Source organism: Aspergillus bombycis (genome assembly GCF_001792695.1).
Source record: "Aspergillus bombycis strain NRRL26010 chromosome Unknown contig00139, whole genome shotgun sequence".
NCBI lineage: Eukaryota > Fungi > Ascomycota > Eurotiomycetes > Eurotiales > Aspergillaceae > Aspergillus > Aspergillus bombycis.
In genome coordinates this window covers 15,073-30,784 of record NW_019170141.1, presented here as the reverse complement: position 1 = coordinate 30,784, position 15,712 = coordinate 15,073, and the positions used below count along the sequence as shown (strand labels likewise).

The 15,712-nt window shown below is 50.1% G+C and overlaps 6 protein-coding genes across 6 annotated transcripts; 3 read left to right on the top strand and 3 right to left on the bottom strand.

Annotated features, from left to right (window-relative positions):
* Nucleotides 1–764: 764 nt before the first annotated feature.
* ABOM_011061 (putative dihydroxyacetone kinase (DakA)) lies at nucleotides 765–2,860 on the top strand (the record flags this gene model as incomplete). The annotated part of the gene is made up of 4 exons (XM_022538189.1): nucleotides 765–777; nucleotides 960–1,467; nucleotides 1,528–2,153; nucleotides 2,220–2,860. 4 exons carry the CDS (start codon nucleotides 765–767, stop codon nucleotides 2,858–2,860), a joined length of 1,788 nt encoding a protein of 595 aa, XP_022384275.1.
* A 725-nt stretch (nucleotides 2,861–3,585) lies between these two features.
* On the bottom strand, nucleotides 3,586–4,208 carry ABOM_011060 (mRNA splicing protein SMD2; the record flags this gene model as incomplete). The annotated part of the gene is made up of 4 exons (XM_022538188.1): nucleotides 3,586–3,628; nucleotides 3,702–3,969; nucleotides 4,035–4,057; nucleotides 4,186–4,208. The coding sequence occupies 4 exons, from the start codon at nucleotides 4,206–4,208 to the stop codon at nucleotides 3,586–3,588; spliced, it is 357 nt and encodes a 118-aa protein (XP_022384276.1).
* A 720-nt stretch (nucleotides 4,209–4,928) lies between these two features.
* ABOM_011059 (putative GATA transcription factor (Ams2)) lies at nucleotides 4,929–8,678 on the top strand (the record flags this gene model as incomplete). Its single annotated transcript, XM_022538187.1, has 4 exons — nucleotides 4,929–4,968; nucleotides 5,032–5,185; nucleotides 5,246–7,293; nucleotides 7,351–8,678. 4 exons carry the CDS (start codon nucleotides 4,929–4,931, stop codon nucleotides 8,676–8,678), a joined length of 3,570 nt encoding a protein of 1,189 aa, XP_022384272.1.
* A 611-nt stretch (nucleotides 8,679–9,289) lies between these two features.
* Nucleotides 9,290–9,877, bottom strand: ABOM_011058 (putative ssDNA binding protein Ssb3; the record flags this gene model as incomplete). Its single annotated transcript, XM_022538186.1, has 2 exons — nucleotides 9,290–9,538; nucleotides 9,635–9,877. The coding sequence occupies 2 exons, from the start codon at nucleotides 9,875–9,877 to the stop codon at nucleotides 9,290–9,292; spliced, it is 492 nt and encodes a 163-aa protein (XP_022384271.1).
* Nucleotides 9,878–11,138: 1,261 nt separating this feature from the next.
* ABOM_011057 (uncharacterized protein) lies at nucleotides 11,139–11,442 on the bottom strand (the record flags this gene model as incomplete). Its single annotated transcript, XM_022538185.1, has 2 exons — nucleotides 11,139–11,283; nucleotides 11,345–11,442. The coding sequence occupies 2 exons, from the start codon at nucleotides 11,440–11,442 to the stop codon at nucleotides 11,139–11,141; spliced, it is 243 nt and encodes an 80-aa protein (XP_022384289.1).
* Nucleotides 11,443–13,533: 2,091 nt separating this feature from the next.
* ABOM_011056 (uncharacterized protein) lies at nucleotides 13,534–15,085 on the top strand (the record flags this gene model as incomplete). Its single annotated transcript, XM_022538184.1, has 2 exons — nucleotides 13,534–13,797; nucleotides 13,850–15,085. 2 exons carry the CDS (start codon nucleotides 13,534–13,536, stop codon nucleotides 15,083–15,085), a joined length of 1,500 nt encoding a protein of 499 aa, XP_022384288.1.
* Between the last annotated feature and the right edge of the window lie 627 nt (nucleotides 15,086–15,712).

Genomic DNA, 15,712 nt, shown 5'->3' with positions numbered 1-15,712 from the left:
CAGGTTTGACAACACCGTCAACGGGTTCGCCTGGTTAGAACTTGTTGACCTCTACTACTTGAGTACAGTCATCCCCCAGTATAAGTATACAACGCTTCCCTTCACTCTCAGTCTTCCCTCATTGTTATTATCTTCCACTCATCTATCCTCCATCTCTCGTCCTCCGGGTGACTCTCACCTCATCATACTGAATCAATTCGCCTCGACTTGTTTGCATCACTACTCTCAGACTCACGATTACCTCATCCTAATCCTATTAGGCTTTCTCCACCTGTCCAATATACTGTGAGTATCACTGGCAAATGACATGCCCCGTCTATCCTTGTGATCTCCGGTTTTTCGACGCATGAGAGCCCCCGGACTGATATATATTAGACCCGAGTGAACAAAACTTCTCCACTTTTTCCCCGCCTCTCACGGACGATAGGGCGATTGTAGCCTCTGTGCCAGTACTATACTCGTGATACTTCTCGGCGCAAACCTAGCGAATTATCCCCGACTCTTAGATCAGGAGGAATTTCGCCCAGAAACCCGACCAAATCTCGCTGCAATTTTTAGCGAGGAACAGACGCTTATAAGCAGACGAATACCCTCCTGGACGAGTGTATTCTATTTTCCCACAATCCTCAACTAGTCTCGCCAACCACCAAGACCTCCGGTCTTTCTCCACATCCGCAGTCGAGCATCCAATCCGGTGTCGACGTCATACTTCCACTTCCAGTTGTTTGCTGCACCTCATCAGGCAATTACACACATCATACATCATGTCTACACAGAGTACGTTGCAAGCCTATTTTCTAAATTTATCACATCGTCTGGTTCTGTTGTTCTCGTTGGGGGCCTTATACAACCCCCTCGCGATCAGACCCACGATCATCATGAAACGAACCCGATGTTCTCCACAAACAAGACTAAAACCCCAGAAAATATGCATTGACAGATGCACTAACGCAACACAGCCAAACACTTCTTCTCGGACCCGAACCATCTGGTTGTCACCGCCCTCCATTCGCTAACTTTGACAAACCCTTCTCTGGCTTTCGACCCTGAGAACAAGATCATTTTCCGCCGCCCCGATTCGCTCAAAAAGAAGAAGGTCGCGATCGTTTCCGGTGGTGGCTCCGGCCACGAACCGGCCTTCGCGGGCTTTGTCGGCCAGGGATTCCTAGACGCTTCAGTCGCTGGTACTATCTTCGCCTCTCCCTCTGCCGTACAAATCCGCAAAGCTGCTCTCGACTGTGTCGACAATGAGCAAGGTGTACTCATCATTCCCATGAACTACACCGGCGATGTGCTCAACTTCGGCATGGCTGCCGAGAAGGCACGCGCCGCCGGAATCAAGACTGAATTTTTTGCTATCAATGACGACGCTGGCGTCGGCAAGAAGAAGGGCGGAAAAGTCGGCCGTCGCGGTATTGGCGGCGGAATCCTCGTCTTGAAAATTGTCAGTGCCTTGGCTGAGACAGGGTTAGTTGGATATTTTGTACATTGGTGAAAGAATGGTCCCTCATGCTGACATACAACCAGTGCTTCTCTCGAAGAAATCTACCGTGTTGCTAAACAGGCAAACTCGCTGCTCGCAACGGTGGGCTCTTCTCTAGAGCACGTCCACATTCCTGGCAGACCTGCTTCAGAAGATACTATTCCTGTTGGCGAGGTCGAAGTTGGAATGGGTATTCACAACGAACCCGGATCTCATCGAATGAAATTCACTCTGCCAGAGCTGGTCAAGACCATACTTTTCCAAATATTGGACCACAACGACCCTGACCGTGCTTTCATTACACGCGAACCGGGCGACGAGTTCGTGCTCCTGATTAACAACCTGGGTGGTGTGAGCAGCCTGGAGCTCTCTGGTATCACCGATGAAGTATACCGTCAGCTTGAGCAGGACTACAGCATCAAACCCGTACGAGTTATTCAAGGAACTTTCCTCACCAGTCTCAACGGATTGGGTTTCAGCGCTTCCCTGCTGAAGCTCGCCGATAATGGATTGGGCGCTGGCAAATCCTTCCTTGAGCTGTTGGATGCCCCCGCCGAGGCAGTTGGTTGGTCCGCCCCAATCCCGACATCCACCTGGGACCGTCGGACCGATGCTCCTGTAGAGCTCAAGAAGACCAAGCTGGCTGAGGAACAGCCTAGTAACGTTAAGTGTATGATTAGTTTGCCCAACTTTCCATCTTCCATTCCCTTGGATGCACGCTAACGAAATGCAATAGTGGACCCTGCTACTATCAGAAAAGTCTTGGGAGCTGGTCTCCGGCGCATCATTGACGCCGAACCAACGGTTACTCGCTACGATACCATCGTTGGAGACGGTGACTGTGGCGTTGGCCTGAAACGTGGTGCCGAGGCTGTTCTTGCACTCCTTGAGGACAACATATCAAGCCTGGATGACGACGTGGTCAAAACCGTCAACCGCATCGTTACCATTGTGGAGAACACCATGGATGGTACTTCCGGTGCCATCTACGCCATCTTCTTGAACGCACTTGTGCACGGCCTCCGGGAGCAGGACAAGGGCAAAACGACTCCTGCCACAGCTGAAGTCTGGGGGGAGGCCTTGAAATACTCGCTCGGAGCCCTAGGAAAGTACACACCTGCCAAGCCTGGTGACCGTACTATGATCGACGCCCTTGTTCCCTTCTGTGCCACTCTGCGCGACACCAAGGATGTCCATGCTGCTGCCCAGGCTGCCCAAGAGGGAACTGAAGCAACGAAGAGCATGAAGGCCAGCTTGGGACGGTCTGTCTATGTGGGTGGTGAAGACGAGTGGGTGGGTAAGGTTCCTGACCCCGGTGCTTACGGACTCAGCGAATTCTTTTCTGGGCTTGTCGAAGCCATTCCGAAGCAAGCATGATTCCTCGAACCTCGTGCTACATATTGCATCTCATGAAACACTTTAATTTTAATCGATGACATCATGACAATTGCCGGCGTTCTGTTTTGTGCTGTGTTCATTGCTCCTCGATTTTATCTATGCCTCTAACTAGTTACAATCATCCATAGTGTATAAATTCAATGAGTTTATTATTGATATTTCTGATTCCTGTAAGACTCTTAACTACTTGTGGATAATACTCCAGCCAAGCTATACGAAGTGCGACAATATGTTCCTTCTGCTAGTGGGGGTCTTTCATCGTAGCTAAATGGTTGTATTAGCGTCCATATTTATACATCCAGAAAGCTACTGTCCATGCCCACTTTCGCCGATCGAGAACACTCGACCTGCCCCTATTAAATTCGAGAAAAACCTCGAATCAGACTACCTGACTTTTCTTTCCTTTTCTAACTTTTCTAAACGGACCAGAAAAACGCCAGATGTGTCCCTTCATGATACAGTAAAACAACGAAGAACGGACATAGAGAAAGCTCATGAGAAGAAACAGAATCCCCTTTTCTACTCGCCAAGGGAGCTTAGGATGTACGTGTGATTGAATCTCCGACTATGGATCGCAGACTTCGGAAATCGTAGGACAGGGTATCGATATCAAAAAATAGACCGTCTTTGTCGACTCCAATAACTGGATAGAGAAAAGCCAAACATGTCGCGCATGTCACGTGGTTGGGGATGAATTCCCGAGATCAACTGAGCAGAACGAGGATGACCGAGTCGCCACGCAGGAACCTAGAGCGACATGTCAGATCAGGAGGTCCCTCCCCAAAGTACCCCAGGCGGGGATGAATCGCATGGCACTTACATCTTGCTGATGAAGCGATCCTTGTTGACACCCTTGCCCTTACCGCCCTTGGGCTTCTCTGTCCACATCTCCTTGACGTTCTCCAGCACCATGTTGCAGTGGCGGTCGAACGCCTTCACGCGAGCGAGCAGGCGACGGTTGCTACGGCAGGCGATCAGGACCTGGGTGTGTGTGCGTGTGGCGGTTTGGAGGAGAGAGAGGGGGCCAGCGGTGAGCTCATGTTCCTCGACGAGGGAGACCTCGTATTCACTTGATGGGGTGTTAGAAGCTGTGGATATATCCAATAGACACACAAAGTCAGATAGAAGTTGGGAAGAACATACGTAAGCTCACTCTTGGGCTTGTTAAGCAGGTCCCTGTTGAATTAGACGGTATGGTTAGCATCAGATCGACCGGGTTAGATTAACAAGATCACGCCATGATGAAGGGGGATAAATGACGCATGCAATGACACATGATCTCAAGGAAAAGAGGGGTAACGTACTGGATCTTTGGGTCGGTCGACATGTTGGCAGTATATAAACGGTGGTGGTGGTCTGCTGGAGGACGTCTTGACTATCTTTCCATCGGACTATCAGCTTTGTCGCTGTCTTGGACTCTTCCGGCGTCTTGGCGCGGGTCGCGGATCACGTGTCGCGCGTGTTTGCCGTGTTTGCGACAGAGCTTTTTTCCCAGTTCGCGATTGGCTGCGTCACGTCGCGTCCGACACGGTTCATGTCGGCGATCTTGAAAGCTTCTCGACATTCAAATGCAAGGCGTCTTTTCTTTTCCCTCTCCAACCTCTCACTAATTCCTCGCCCCTACTTCACGACTCGCAGTCACTTTCCAAGTCGGAACCGAACATCCCTGGAATCTCCTCACCCCTCTTCTTATTAAGGACACTCACCGCATGTCCCTTCATCCCTTTCTTCAGTCCCACGTCCGCATTCCAGAGATCATTCCACCCCGCTATCCTGATTCTTTACATACCGGTGCATTCTCCCGGTCGACGCAGCCTCCGATTACATAGGCTTGACGAGTCGATAAGCAACTGGCACGGATCGGACTCTACATTGCTTTCATCCTATTCAACCCTCCTTTGAAAACTTTGTCACGCTTCGACATTCCTACCCTGCTGATTCAACCCGCGGTCCGCTTCTTTAACAAACTTTCACCTCGTTCTGACATATTCTTATTTGGGTACTTCCTCTCTAGCTTGCTTATGGTTATTCCTCTCAAGTTGGTGGCATGGAATCTCAGGACGGAATTTCCGTCCGGCCTATGAGGCGTGAGCTTCCCCTTCCAGCTCAATTCCACCGTGGATACTAACCATTGTGCTCCAATTCAATAGTGAAGGTGCTTTACACATTTGACGATGCCAGCAAGACAAATTGCCTAGCCCGGTGGCCTCATCTTCTTGATGTCCAGACTGCTGCCCTGGACGAGAAGACACAAATTGGGGTTATCGAGCTGAAAACTTGCATCCAAGCCATTGTCTCTGCCAGGTTAGTTGATTCAATTCCAGTCATCAAGATTTTTACTCATTGTTATTTGTCTGATTGCAGCCCTGAATTGGTTGCGAAACTGGGGCAAGATTACACCGTTTATGCCTACGATTACTCGGAATATGAGACGCCTTTGGTTGGACAGGGAATGTTATCATGGGTTCTTGCTTCGGCTTCTCCCACGCCAAATGCCCCGGCCCATCAATCCGAGACCATGGTCACTGGTCGTGTTTGCAAAAATGTGCTGGGATTGTTCTCGAAGGGTGCTCAGGAGACATTGGAGGTGAAGTTGCGGTTGGTACCCGTTCCTACGGTCATGCAGAGTGAATACTTGGAAAGCATGCGGAAGTATCGGGAGTTGAGCACCGTTATCCCTCACGAATTCGATGCGCAAGCGTGGACCAATTTCTTGCGCCAAAACCCGGGTTTAATGACCCCCTCTATCACCCAGCAACCGGAACGGACGGAATCGCCCATGGACCACTCCGGAATTGAGCGTTTTCATCAATTGCTTAGCGAAGGCTCGACGCCAAGGGAATTTCCGCCTGTCTCTGCAAACGGGCCATATCGATCTGTATCACCTTCACAGTCCGCTTTGGCAGCTGGAAGCAGAGTATCCACCCCTGGGGGCCAACGATCACAATATCAGCAGGAGCAACTTTCTCAGCCGACACAGCAACAGTCACACCAACCCTGTTTGGACCGCGCGCAGAGTGATATCATTCGTCCATCTTCTAGCGCTTCTATGCGTGATTCAGATTTTGCTATTCAATCTCGGTATGCCAGTCGCAGGGGATCTATTCAATCGGGCTACGGTAGCTGCGAGGAATCCGGAGAGTCCCAACCGCGAAAACGAGCCAAGCTGTATCGAGCGGAATGGCCTGGGAAGTCGGACTTCAACATCGAGAGGCAGCCCAGCTCCCTGCGGGTAGCGGCAAGTACAGCTGCTTCTGTTCGTATCCACCGCCCCACGCCAATCAACCCTGCCATTGCTGCTGCGCAGAACTCCCATGAAGAACCGGTTCGGCCACCCACCCCTATCTCCAACATGAATGGCCTCCCTCGTCGGGCACGCACCATGCCGAGCCTTCTGCGTGAATCGTCCGTCCAGAGCAACCACTACGAGTCTCCGTATAACACCAGCGATGACCAGACTCCTATTGAATTTAACACGCACTCCCCAGAAGAGTCTCGCTACCAAGGTCTTTTCGAGCCTTCATTCAGCATGCCATCCTCGCCCCCGGTCTTGGACTGCAGCTTCCCAACCCGCTCCAGCCCAGTTCTCCCACCTATGGTCACGGATCCTGATTCTGGATTCATGAGTGGTGGCGTAGAAGAGCTTTTAGATGAAGACATCGGCACACCGTTAGAAGATTACACAAGGCCTGTGACGAACGATCCTGCCAATGAGAAGCGGAGAGACCACTCGGCAGTGCAGGCCAGTTCACCTGTTGGCGCTCGCCTGAATCAGGAGACCCGAAATGAGAATGCCCTTGTTGGCGATGAGTCACAAGGACAGCCTGCGAAGGAATCAGCACCTGTACCTCCCCGTGCACCAGCTAGCGCCGCGGGCTCGAGGCCCTCTTCACGCGCAAGCTTTAGACAGGCTCCTAAGCCTCTGGCCCCTGCTCCTATGTCCCAGAGTGAAATAGAGCAGCTGATAAGCGCAATTCCCGCAAGTGACCCCGTCATGCCATCGCAACCTCAAGGCCAGAATACCGCTTGGGCAGCTGGCCCAATGAGTGATTTCACCGCTGCAGAGACTCCTGCTCCGCAACGAGTAGCGGAGGACGGCAAAGTCCGCAGTGGGGCGGGTGCGAGAAGATTAAGACAGGTTCAGGCACGCCTTGATAAATGCATTCGCGATGGGCAGGTTCCTCCTTACTGTGAGAACTGTGGTGCGATCGAAACACCCACATGGCGTAGGGCCTGGTCCAAGGAAATCATTGGGAATGAGCATGAGGCCGATGTAATGAAGAAGGATTCGGGCATGTTGTTTTGGCAGTCTCTGGAGCGGGATGATCAAGACAAAGTTACCAAATTTAAGATCTACAAGAAGAGTCTCGCTGATGCTGATAATGACTTTGCTCAAGTCCTTCTTTGCAACCGTAAGTGATGAAGATATGCTAACTGATTTGCGCTCTTGATACTGACATGAAAAAAAGCATGCGGCCTTTGGCTTCACAAGTTCAAATCCATGCGACCAGAGAACAAATGGAACAAGTCTTCAAATGGCAAGAGGAAGCGTCCCCCTAGGAATCGCAGGGGAGGTGGCCCCCTTTCAACCAATGGTGCTGCAACCAGGAGCCGAAGCCGAGCCGAATTGACGAAAATGGATGGTTCCTCACCCGTCGCATCCGATGCCTCATCGCCGGCAGCAGAAGACGGCATAACCCCTCGTGATAACAACAATAATGAGAACGAGAACGAGAACGAGAACGAGGATGATTCCCAGGACCCCCCGTCCAAGCGGCGGCGCGCAACCAGCTTGGAGCCCCGGAAGTCATCGGACACTGCAGGAAGTCGTTGGCAAGAGGAGAATGCGATCGAGGCCCTCAGGCGAGCTATCCAGTCCAGTCCTGCTAGGAATCTCGAAAGTCGTAATTCTGCCACGGCGGGTGAGAATAGTCTTACTCCCAAATCCGTACGGAGAGTTCTGTTTCCTAATTCGCAGGCTGAGGGCGGCCCTCTGAAAGCTCTAGGCGAGTCGGTTCTAAACAGCCCACGCCGTAGCCCTCGCGTAGCTTCTCACGAGTCTACCAAGCAACCTCAGGACAAAGAGAATGGCACTTCTGACCTAGACTGTCTCTTTGAGAGCCCGAGCTTTGAGCTAGAGCTGCCTACGAGCCCTACTCCAAGGCGACGCAATCCTCGCACCGGCCTCTTGGGTGAAAAATCGCTTTCGTTTCCGGGTCACTCACCTTCGTCGTCTAAAATACGGAAGGACATCAACACGACCCCCACGAAGCTTACCGCGCAACGGCTCCAGCGCATTCAAAATAGCCCTGGATCAACGCCACGCCAGGGTAAAACTCCCAAGCAGACGCGCCTTCACATGCCTGACTTGCCCTCTCTTCCCAACGATGCCTTCAGTGCGGATGCATTCGACGGCATGGATAAAGTGATCGTGGACATCTTCTCTGATGCGGCTTCTGCCACGAACGCTGACACCTTGTTCGGCTTTGATCCAAGCAAATGTCCGTCCAGTAGCAACTGGCCGGATTGGCTGCCGTCGGACTACGTCTCGCCCAATGGATCTGAGGAAGAGCAGAACAACGGAGATGATGATTCTGGTAATCTCATCAACGCGCTTCTGTCCAACCCAGACCTTCATAAAGAAAACCATTTTGATATCTTCAATCTTGATTCGAATATCCTTGATTCTGGATTTTTCAGTTCCGATGCCCTCGATACCGACGTCATGGCCGCTAAGTCGGCCGAGGGATCGAGCCACAAAGAACAAGCACAACACAATACGCCTAATGCTTCATGAGTTTCTTTGATTATAATCTTATTGTTACCCTATTGTTGTGATGAGCATCCGAGACTTTCTTTGGCATTTTTCCTTTTCTTTCTGTGTTCTTTTTGATGTGTTTTTTTTTTTTCAAGCGACGGCGTTGGTGGATTGGAACCTGTACCAAGGATACACCGTTGGCCTTGGGATTGTCCTGTCTTTTAGTCTCCTTTTCATGTTCAAGTCATGATTAGCCTGCATCAGGCGCTACCGAGTGTGCCGCCGACACTTTACTATCACTATATCTCAACATCGAGGACGAGTTGACTCGTCTTGAATTCGATAACAAGAACAATAACAAATACAAAATCAATCAAAGAAAGAAGCAACCTTTCCTATTCCCGAAGTAGATGTAGCCGGATTCTACCAACTAACAATCCCAATATACAATCCTAACTGTACTATCCTAGACGGAACAAAGATAGCCATAAGGTAGGAGCATGGTAGCATAATTAACATTCGACGTCCTTCTCAGGCCACTATTTTATTGCATCGCCATATGCTTCCCCCTATGTCTAAAGAAAAGTCTTAAACATATGCACCCTGGTATCAAAGAGAAACAAGATTAATGAAACATAGCAAAGAATAGCTTATTCAGCCGCCTCGTAGAAAAGCGACTTGAACCGATGTGTCGCATTGACAACATTCTCATATATTTTATAATCTGTCCAAGAACCACCATCAGCCCGAGCTCCCCACATAATTCTTCCCAGCACCAAGCTCCTAACAACAACACCAAAGAAACGTAGACCAACAAGAAAGAAAGGAAGGGCGAACCACATACCGCAATCAGAGGGATTTCCCCAATCAAAGCTGCCCAACACCCTCACCCCAAGACCCTGTTCAACCCATCTGTCAGCATGAAATCCTACCTCACCCCCGGCCATAGTCCGTATGATTTGAAAGAAATAGAACTCGGGATGTCGAAGTCTCACCTGCCCCTCAACATCAGTCACCTTCCCAACAACCTCGACTAACTTGCCCATCTGCAGATGCGAATCGGGCTTCAAGATCAGTGTCACGTCTCCGTTATCTCCGCACGTGATGGTTGCCGTGTCGCCGCGGAGCGCCGTTACTGTGCCCAGAAGACGGACAGTGCTTGTGACGTGGGGGTTTGCGTTGGAGGGGTGGAAGGCGTGGAGGTGGGCGGGGAGGACGCGGGGTGTTTGGAGCGACATGTTCTCTTCTTTTTCTTTTCTCTTTTGGTTGGTTTGGTGGGGGTGGAAGTGATGTCTTGTTTGTCTGTGGGAGGGACTGCGGTTGTATCGAATGATGAGGCGGAGAGAAAGGCGTGCAGTGGATGATATTGATTTGATCGATGGGGTTAATCATTTCGCTCTGATGATCGCGGGAGATCCGTCGCGGCGCGTGACGCGTGGTCATGTGATTGCACTTGGCTCATTTAGGGTTGTCCGATGGGTCTTACATTGAGATACATATATCATCGTAGAGATAAGGACCGATCGACAAGCTCTATATAAACAGGTCTCTTATTTATTTACTCTACATCGTACAACTCGAGGACTTCAATCACATTGGCACAGACCACCACACTACCCCCGGTGGTTGAGTGAAACATCTGCCTGAAACATCGGAGCCGTTCCAATGTGTGACTTACGCGGACCCTAAGAACTTTCGGTATGCTATCCTTGCTGCTGCAGGTGCCAAGATCTAGAAAGTGGTATGCAGCTGGACACATCGAGGGAAGAGGAATATCAATTGCTGGCAACTGGGCCGTGGTAGATGGTTCTTGCGTCTCCTTTGGTGACGGCTAGCACAACAGGTTTGTCGTACATGCATCATATCTGGCCGGCTTTCCCCATTGAATTTGCTTGCTGACTGCCTCTCTAGGTTATCCGAGGCTCATTACCTACACCCGTAGCATGATTGCTGCTCCCCGACGCTGTCGTATCGTTGTCAGACGTCAAATTAGGCTATATCCACCAGTATGCTTGCCGAAGGTGGTATGCGCCAGTACCACCGGCACTAATCGAGACTCGAGCTCTGCCAACTATCTCTTACAGTATTAAAGAAGGTACCGTCAAGGCTAGGATAACCCCTATACTATACCCTATATAGTTCCCATCGTTAAAACTATATCCACGCTGATTCTTATAGACACCCTCATAGTCTAATATACTTATAAAAGGATAAAAACCTTGCTACCTCCTCTGCCTAAGACTATCCTGGCTTCATCCTATAGCCAAGTCCAGCTCCGTGTGATCGGGTAAGTTCTTGTGGTTTCTCGGATTGAATCCTCAGAAGGGTCTATTGTCTATTATCTACTAGTAATAACGACTCTGCTTGGCAGAGTCTGGGTATCTCTATCTATCAAAACATGAACAAAAAAAGAACAAAGTACAAAACAAAAAAAGCAAAAACAAAAACATGTACAAAAACATATACAACAAAAAGAAGTACGAAAAAAAAAAGACCAAGTCATTCATATCCCTCCTCCTCCCTCCTCCCTCCCCAGCCGGACGTTGTACTGTCCCACAGAAGGGGACTAGAAGGATTCATCCTCCTCGAAGATTGTCGACAAGCTTGTCGCCGGGGTTGGGGCGGCGAGCTGTCCTTGACGTGACTATAAACGTCTGTTAGAAGGTCTGTTCTCTTAGCCCTAATCTTAGAGAAGGTTAGCTTACCAGACTGGTGGCCAGGTGATCCCCAAGCCACCCCCAAACGCGGGAAGACAGGTCTCAGCAGCTTCTTTGTCCTGCTGGGACCGTATGGCAACGGCCATCTTCCGACGCCATTCTTGTCTCTGGTGCCGGAATCGGATGTCGCGGATTAGGCGATGTATGAGGAACCCCCCAACACCGCCAAAGGAACACCTAGCCGAGGCCTAGGCCAAGAGCAGCCCCGATGGGCGCAGAGGGTATGTGTGCCCCGTGGTTGACACCGATTGGCAGGGCCTGGCAGCCCTGCATTTGGACTGCCAGGAGGCAGAGGACGAATACAATGAAGGTGTTCATTGTTATAGCGTTGGTTTGTGGAGTAGAGGTGTCTTTCTTGTGAGAGTGTGATGGTGAGAAGCGCTTTCTTTACTGAGAGAGGCTTTTTAGTGAGATGGCTTTGGTTGAGGCTATGTACAGAGAAGAGTTCAGAAGTGAAGTTGGCTTGGGGGGGGTGGGAAGAGCCCAAGAACCCAAGACGACATATATCGGTCATAATAACATCACCATCAGTGGCAGTGCATCACTCGGTACCAAACGCCCAACCCTAGGCCTGAATTCCTGAGGCTATCATATCAACATTGTTAAGTTCAGATATGCTGCTAGGACTTCTGGTGCGATGTTGTTGAAGCCATTTTCGGAGATGTAATAAAAGCGCGTATACGGCAACTACCCTCTGGCCCATCGCCCCTTCCATTCCTACGTCTGCGGAACCTGTAGAATCTACTGCTAATTAGAGAGTAGTTAACTGTAGATTGAGAGGAACGCTGGTGCTCCTAACCTGACATTCAAAGAAAGCCAGCTTGTATCGTAACATTGACTTCCCTTTAGCCGGACGGGTTAACCCACCTCATCCATCTGTCCTCTTGCGAAAGATCTGCTCCAGGCCAGTATCAATCGATTTCGTTTCATCTGATCAATACTTCTTCTCAGCTGGCATAGAACGTGTCCCTGTCATTATCCCAATCTTTCGAATAGAACTATCACGTACTCCGTATCGTGGCGGTTCGAGTATACAGTACTGAGCTACCTACCCTCCGGGCTCCTTATATCAAACGAAAGCGAGCAATTCGGGGTCTACCAACGAATTGTGTGCTGATTCTATCAGTACAGAGGCCAGTGGCGCAATGGATACGGAGTGAGAACGGCATCTTGAATTACATCTGGCAGATCGGAACGCGACTGGGACGTTGCTAAACATGACACACTCTAGCGAGTAGACAATGCGGGAGCATGCGGTCCGTTCTTCATCCTCTTCCGATGGTTGTATTGCCCGAACAACCCGAGTGCACACTCAGCCCGGAGAGAAAAGGAGACTGGGGAAAGGAACATAGTGAGGAACCAGGGAATTAATGCTAGGAGACGTATCTCTGCCTCTCGAACGCCTCGGTTCCGACGCGTGGCTTTGTCGGCCAACCAATCTGAGAATGGTCCTGCAGTTATAGCCATGGTGGCATTCGCCAAGAATCCAAGATTCCACTGACACATACATCGTTGCTTGCTACCCTACGCTTCAAGCTGTTGCTGTTCTTTTTGCAATATCGAATGTGCATGGGTGTGATCTTCCACTGGGAGGGCTGAACTCGCTCTATACTGATCCTAGAGGTCTATACCTTGTTCGCATATTCAGTCTCTTTTGAGCGTTCACAAAAAGTACGGACACATAAGTTGTGTGCATGCTGCTCTACACTAAAGTTTGTCTCTTATTCTATGGCGTTCGCAGATACAGCTGTCTATTGAATTATGACCCTAAAGATGAACAGAATCATGGTGATATTTCTGTTCATACCTACTTCTTCAGGATGTATCCAAAGAATCTCCAAGTTTCATTGAAGATCAGATCGACATGTGCTAGTGCCCGCTCAAAAGGGGTTCTACATCCCTCCTTACAGAGGTATAGAGTAACATCCCACTGGAGTGGGTTCGGTGGAAAAAGGCAAGGCAATGGGAGATCATTTCCGACCTGAAGGTGTGGGTCTGTATAGTGCATCCCCTTGCATAGGGGTCGGGATAATCCAACACCAATGGTTGAACACTATAAAACGGAAGGCTAATTCCGAATTACGTTTATAGAAGAAGAAGAGAAAAAAAAAATCAAAAAATCAAAAAATTAAAACCACAGTGGACCTGGGTGTTATGCTATTGTGACAAAAGGGGTCATGAACTCTGCAGAGCCGAAAACCATTACTCCTACCAACGATGATGTGTGCGAAGATGTTGCAGACGGCGTTCCTAGTGAACCACCGCAGCCGTTGTACAGTATCTTATCAGAGAAGGAGAAGATCTTTACAGTATGCACCTGCTCCATGGTGACTTTCCTGGCCCCGGTAGCGGCCAATATGTATTTTCCTGCTCTTGGGCCGCTGGCAAGAGATATGCATGTGTCAAGCTCCAAAATCAGCCTGACGATAACTTCTTTCAAGGTAGATAGATCTATTCAACTCCCTTTTCAATCGTCGCAGCTAATATCGGCAGATTGTCCAAGGCGTTGCGCCCGTGCTAACTGCCAGTTTCTCCGATCAAAATGGACGTCGACCAGTCCTTCTGGCCTCCGTACTCATCTTTATCGGCAGTAATATTGGACTAGCACTTCAGAGCAGCTATGCAGCTCTACTCGTTTTACGTTGCTTCCAAGCTTTGGGCAGCAGTAATATATCACTCATTTCAAGCGCCTCTGTGGCCGACGTGGTTCCCCGGGCAGAGCGAGGCAGATACATGTTCTATTCCTCTCTTGGGATGACCATCGGCCCGGCGATCGGGCCAACACTTGGAGGCATTTTGACACAATTTCTTGGATGGCGAAGTATCTTCTGGTTCCTTTGTATCTCTTCAGGGGTCATGTTCTGCGTTATCATGTTATTCCTTCGTGAGACTTGTCGAGCCATAGTGGGCAACGGCAGTGTGTCTCCCCAGCCTTGGAACCGGTGTGCCCTACAGTTTCTCCACCAGGACAGCCAGCAGGTCCCAGACTATGAGACACGGGTGATCACCAGACGCCGGCCAGGGATTCTTGCTACGTTGGGAATCCTACTAGACCGCCATATTAGCCTTCTTGTTCTTTGCAACGCACTCTGCTTCTGCGGGACCTCGGCGATATTGAGTAGTCTCCCCGTTCTCCTGGAGAGGAAGTACAGACTCAACCCTTTGCAAATTGGCCTGTGCTATCTTCCCCATACGGCAGGGGGCATTCTAGCCCGCTGGAATGTTGGAACGTTGGTTGATCGGAATTTCAAGCGTCATGCGCATAAAATCGGAGAGAAACTTCGATCAAATCAGCAAACCCAAGGACAACTCCGGCGCATGCCGCTAGAAAAAGTCCGCTTGGAGCTAGCACTGCCATTTTTATATCTTTCATGCCTCTGTGTGATTGGCTACAGTTGGATCATGTATTATGACGTGCATCTGGCCGGCCCCCTGGTTTTGTTATTTCTCTTTGGCAATGCAACAACCGGGGTCAATAACAGCATAACCACGCTGGCGATTGACCTTAATGCCTATCGTCCCGCCGCTGCAATGGCCGCTATGAATACTGTCAAGCACCTCACGGCAGCAGGAGCCGTTGCGGCGGTGGTGCCATTGATCGATGCCATCGGCATTGGCTGGGTAGGGACCTTCCTCGCTGGGTTGTGGTTCCTTGCTTCGCCCGCTTTATGGATTCTATATTGGAAAGGGCAGCGTTGGAGGCAAATGGAGACTTCCGAGCAAGACTGAAAGCTTCCAATCCCTAGCGACGCCAACCTAAGCAAAGGTAAATCATGGTGTTAGAACTGGCGGTACCGAAGCAACCAACACGTGCCATTTTGTCATCTTTCTAGAATATCCTCGTTAGACTATCTTAAACCTCTTTCAGGTCTCACACCATGCCACCCCAATCTCACGCCCTTCGGGAAGTTTTTTCTGTCCCAATGACCGTATCACAAAACTCGACTCCCGTAGGCAATGGCGGTTCTTCCGGTGACGAGAAATATTTCTCCCCAATCTTCCTTGGCAGGGGTTTGCCTGACGTGGTTTCCAGGACTTATTCATTGTCGTGCAAGGTACGCAAGAGCGTCGGCAGTTTATATCGGTGCAGCTTGTCTTGCAGATCAACTCGAATCTGTGATATACTTACGGTGCCCTTTGAAGTCTGCGGGCGGATTACGGCAGCAACTTGGCGCATGTAATGGAAGCTGGCTGGGACAATGTAGGCTTCTGAAATGTATGGGAACTCAATGGGACGGGCCTCGATTTCATGGATGCGTACTCGAAGCGCGCGATATGGGATGGCTGCCCGTGATTTGACCTTTTGTCAGTAATGACGTGAACACGAGCAAGGATTGAGAGGGTATACCGTACATG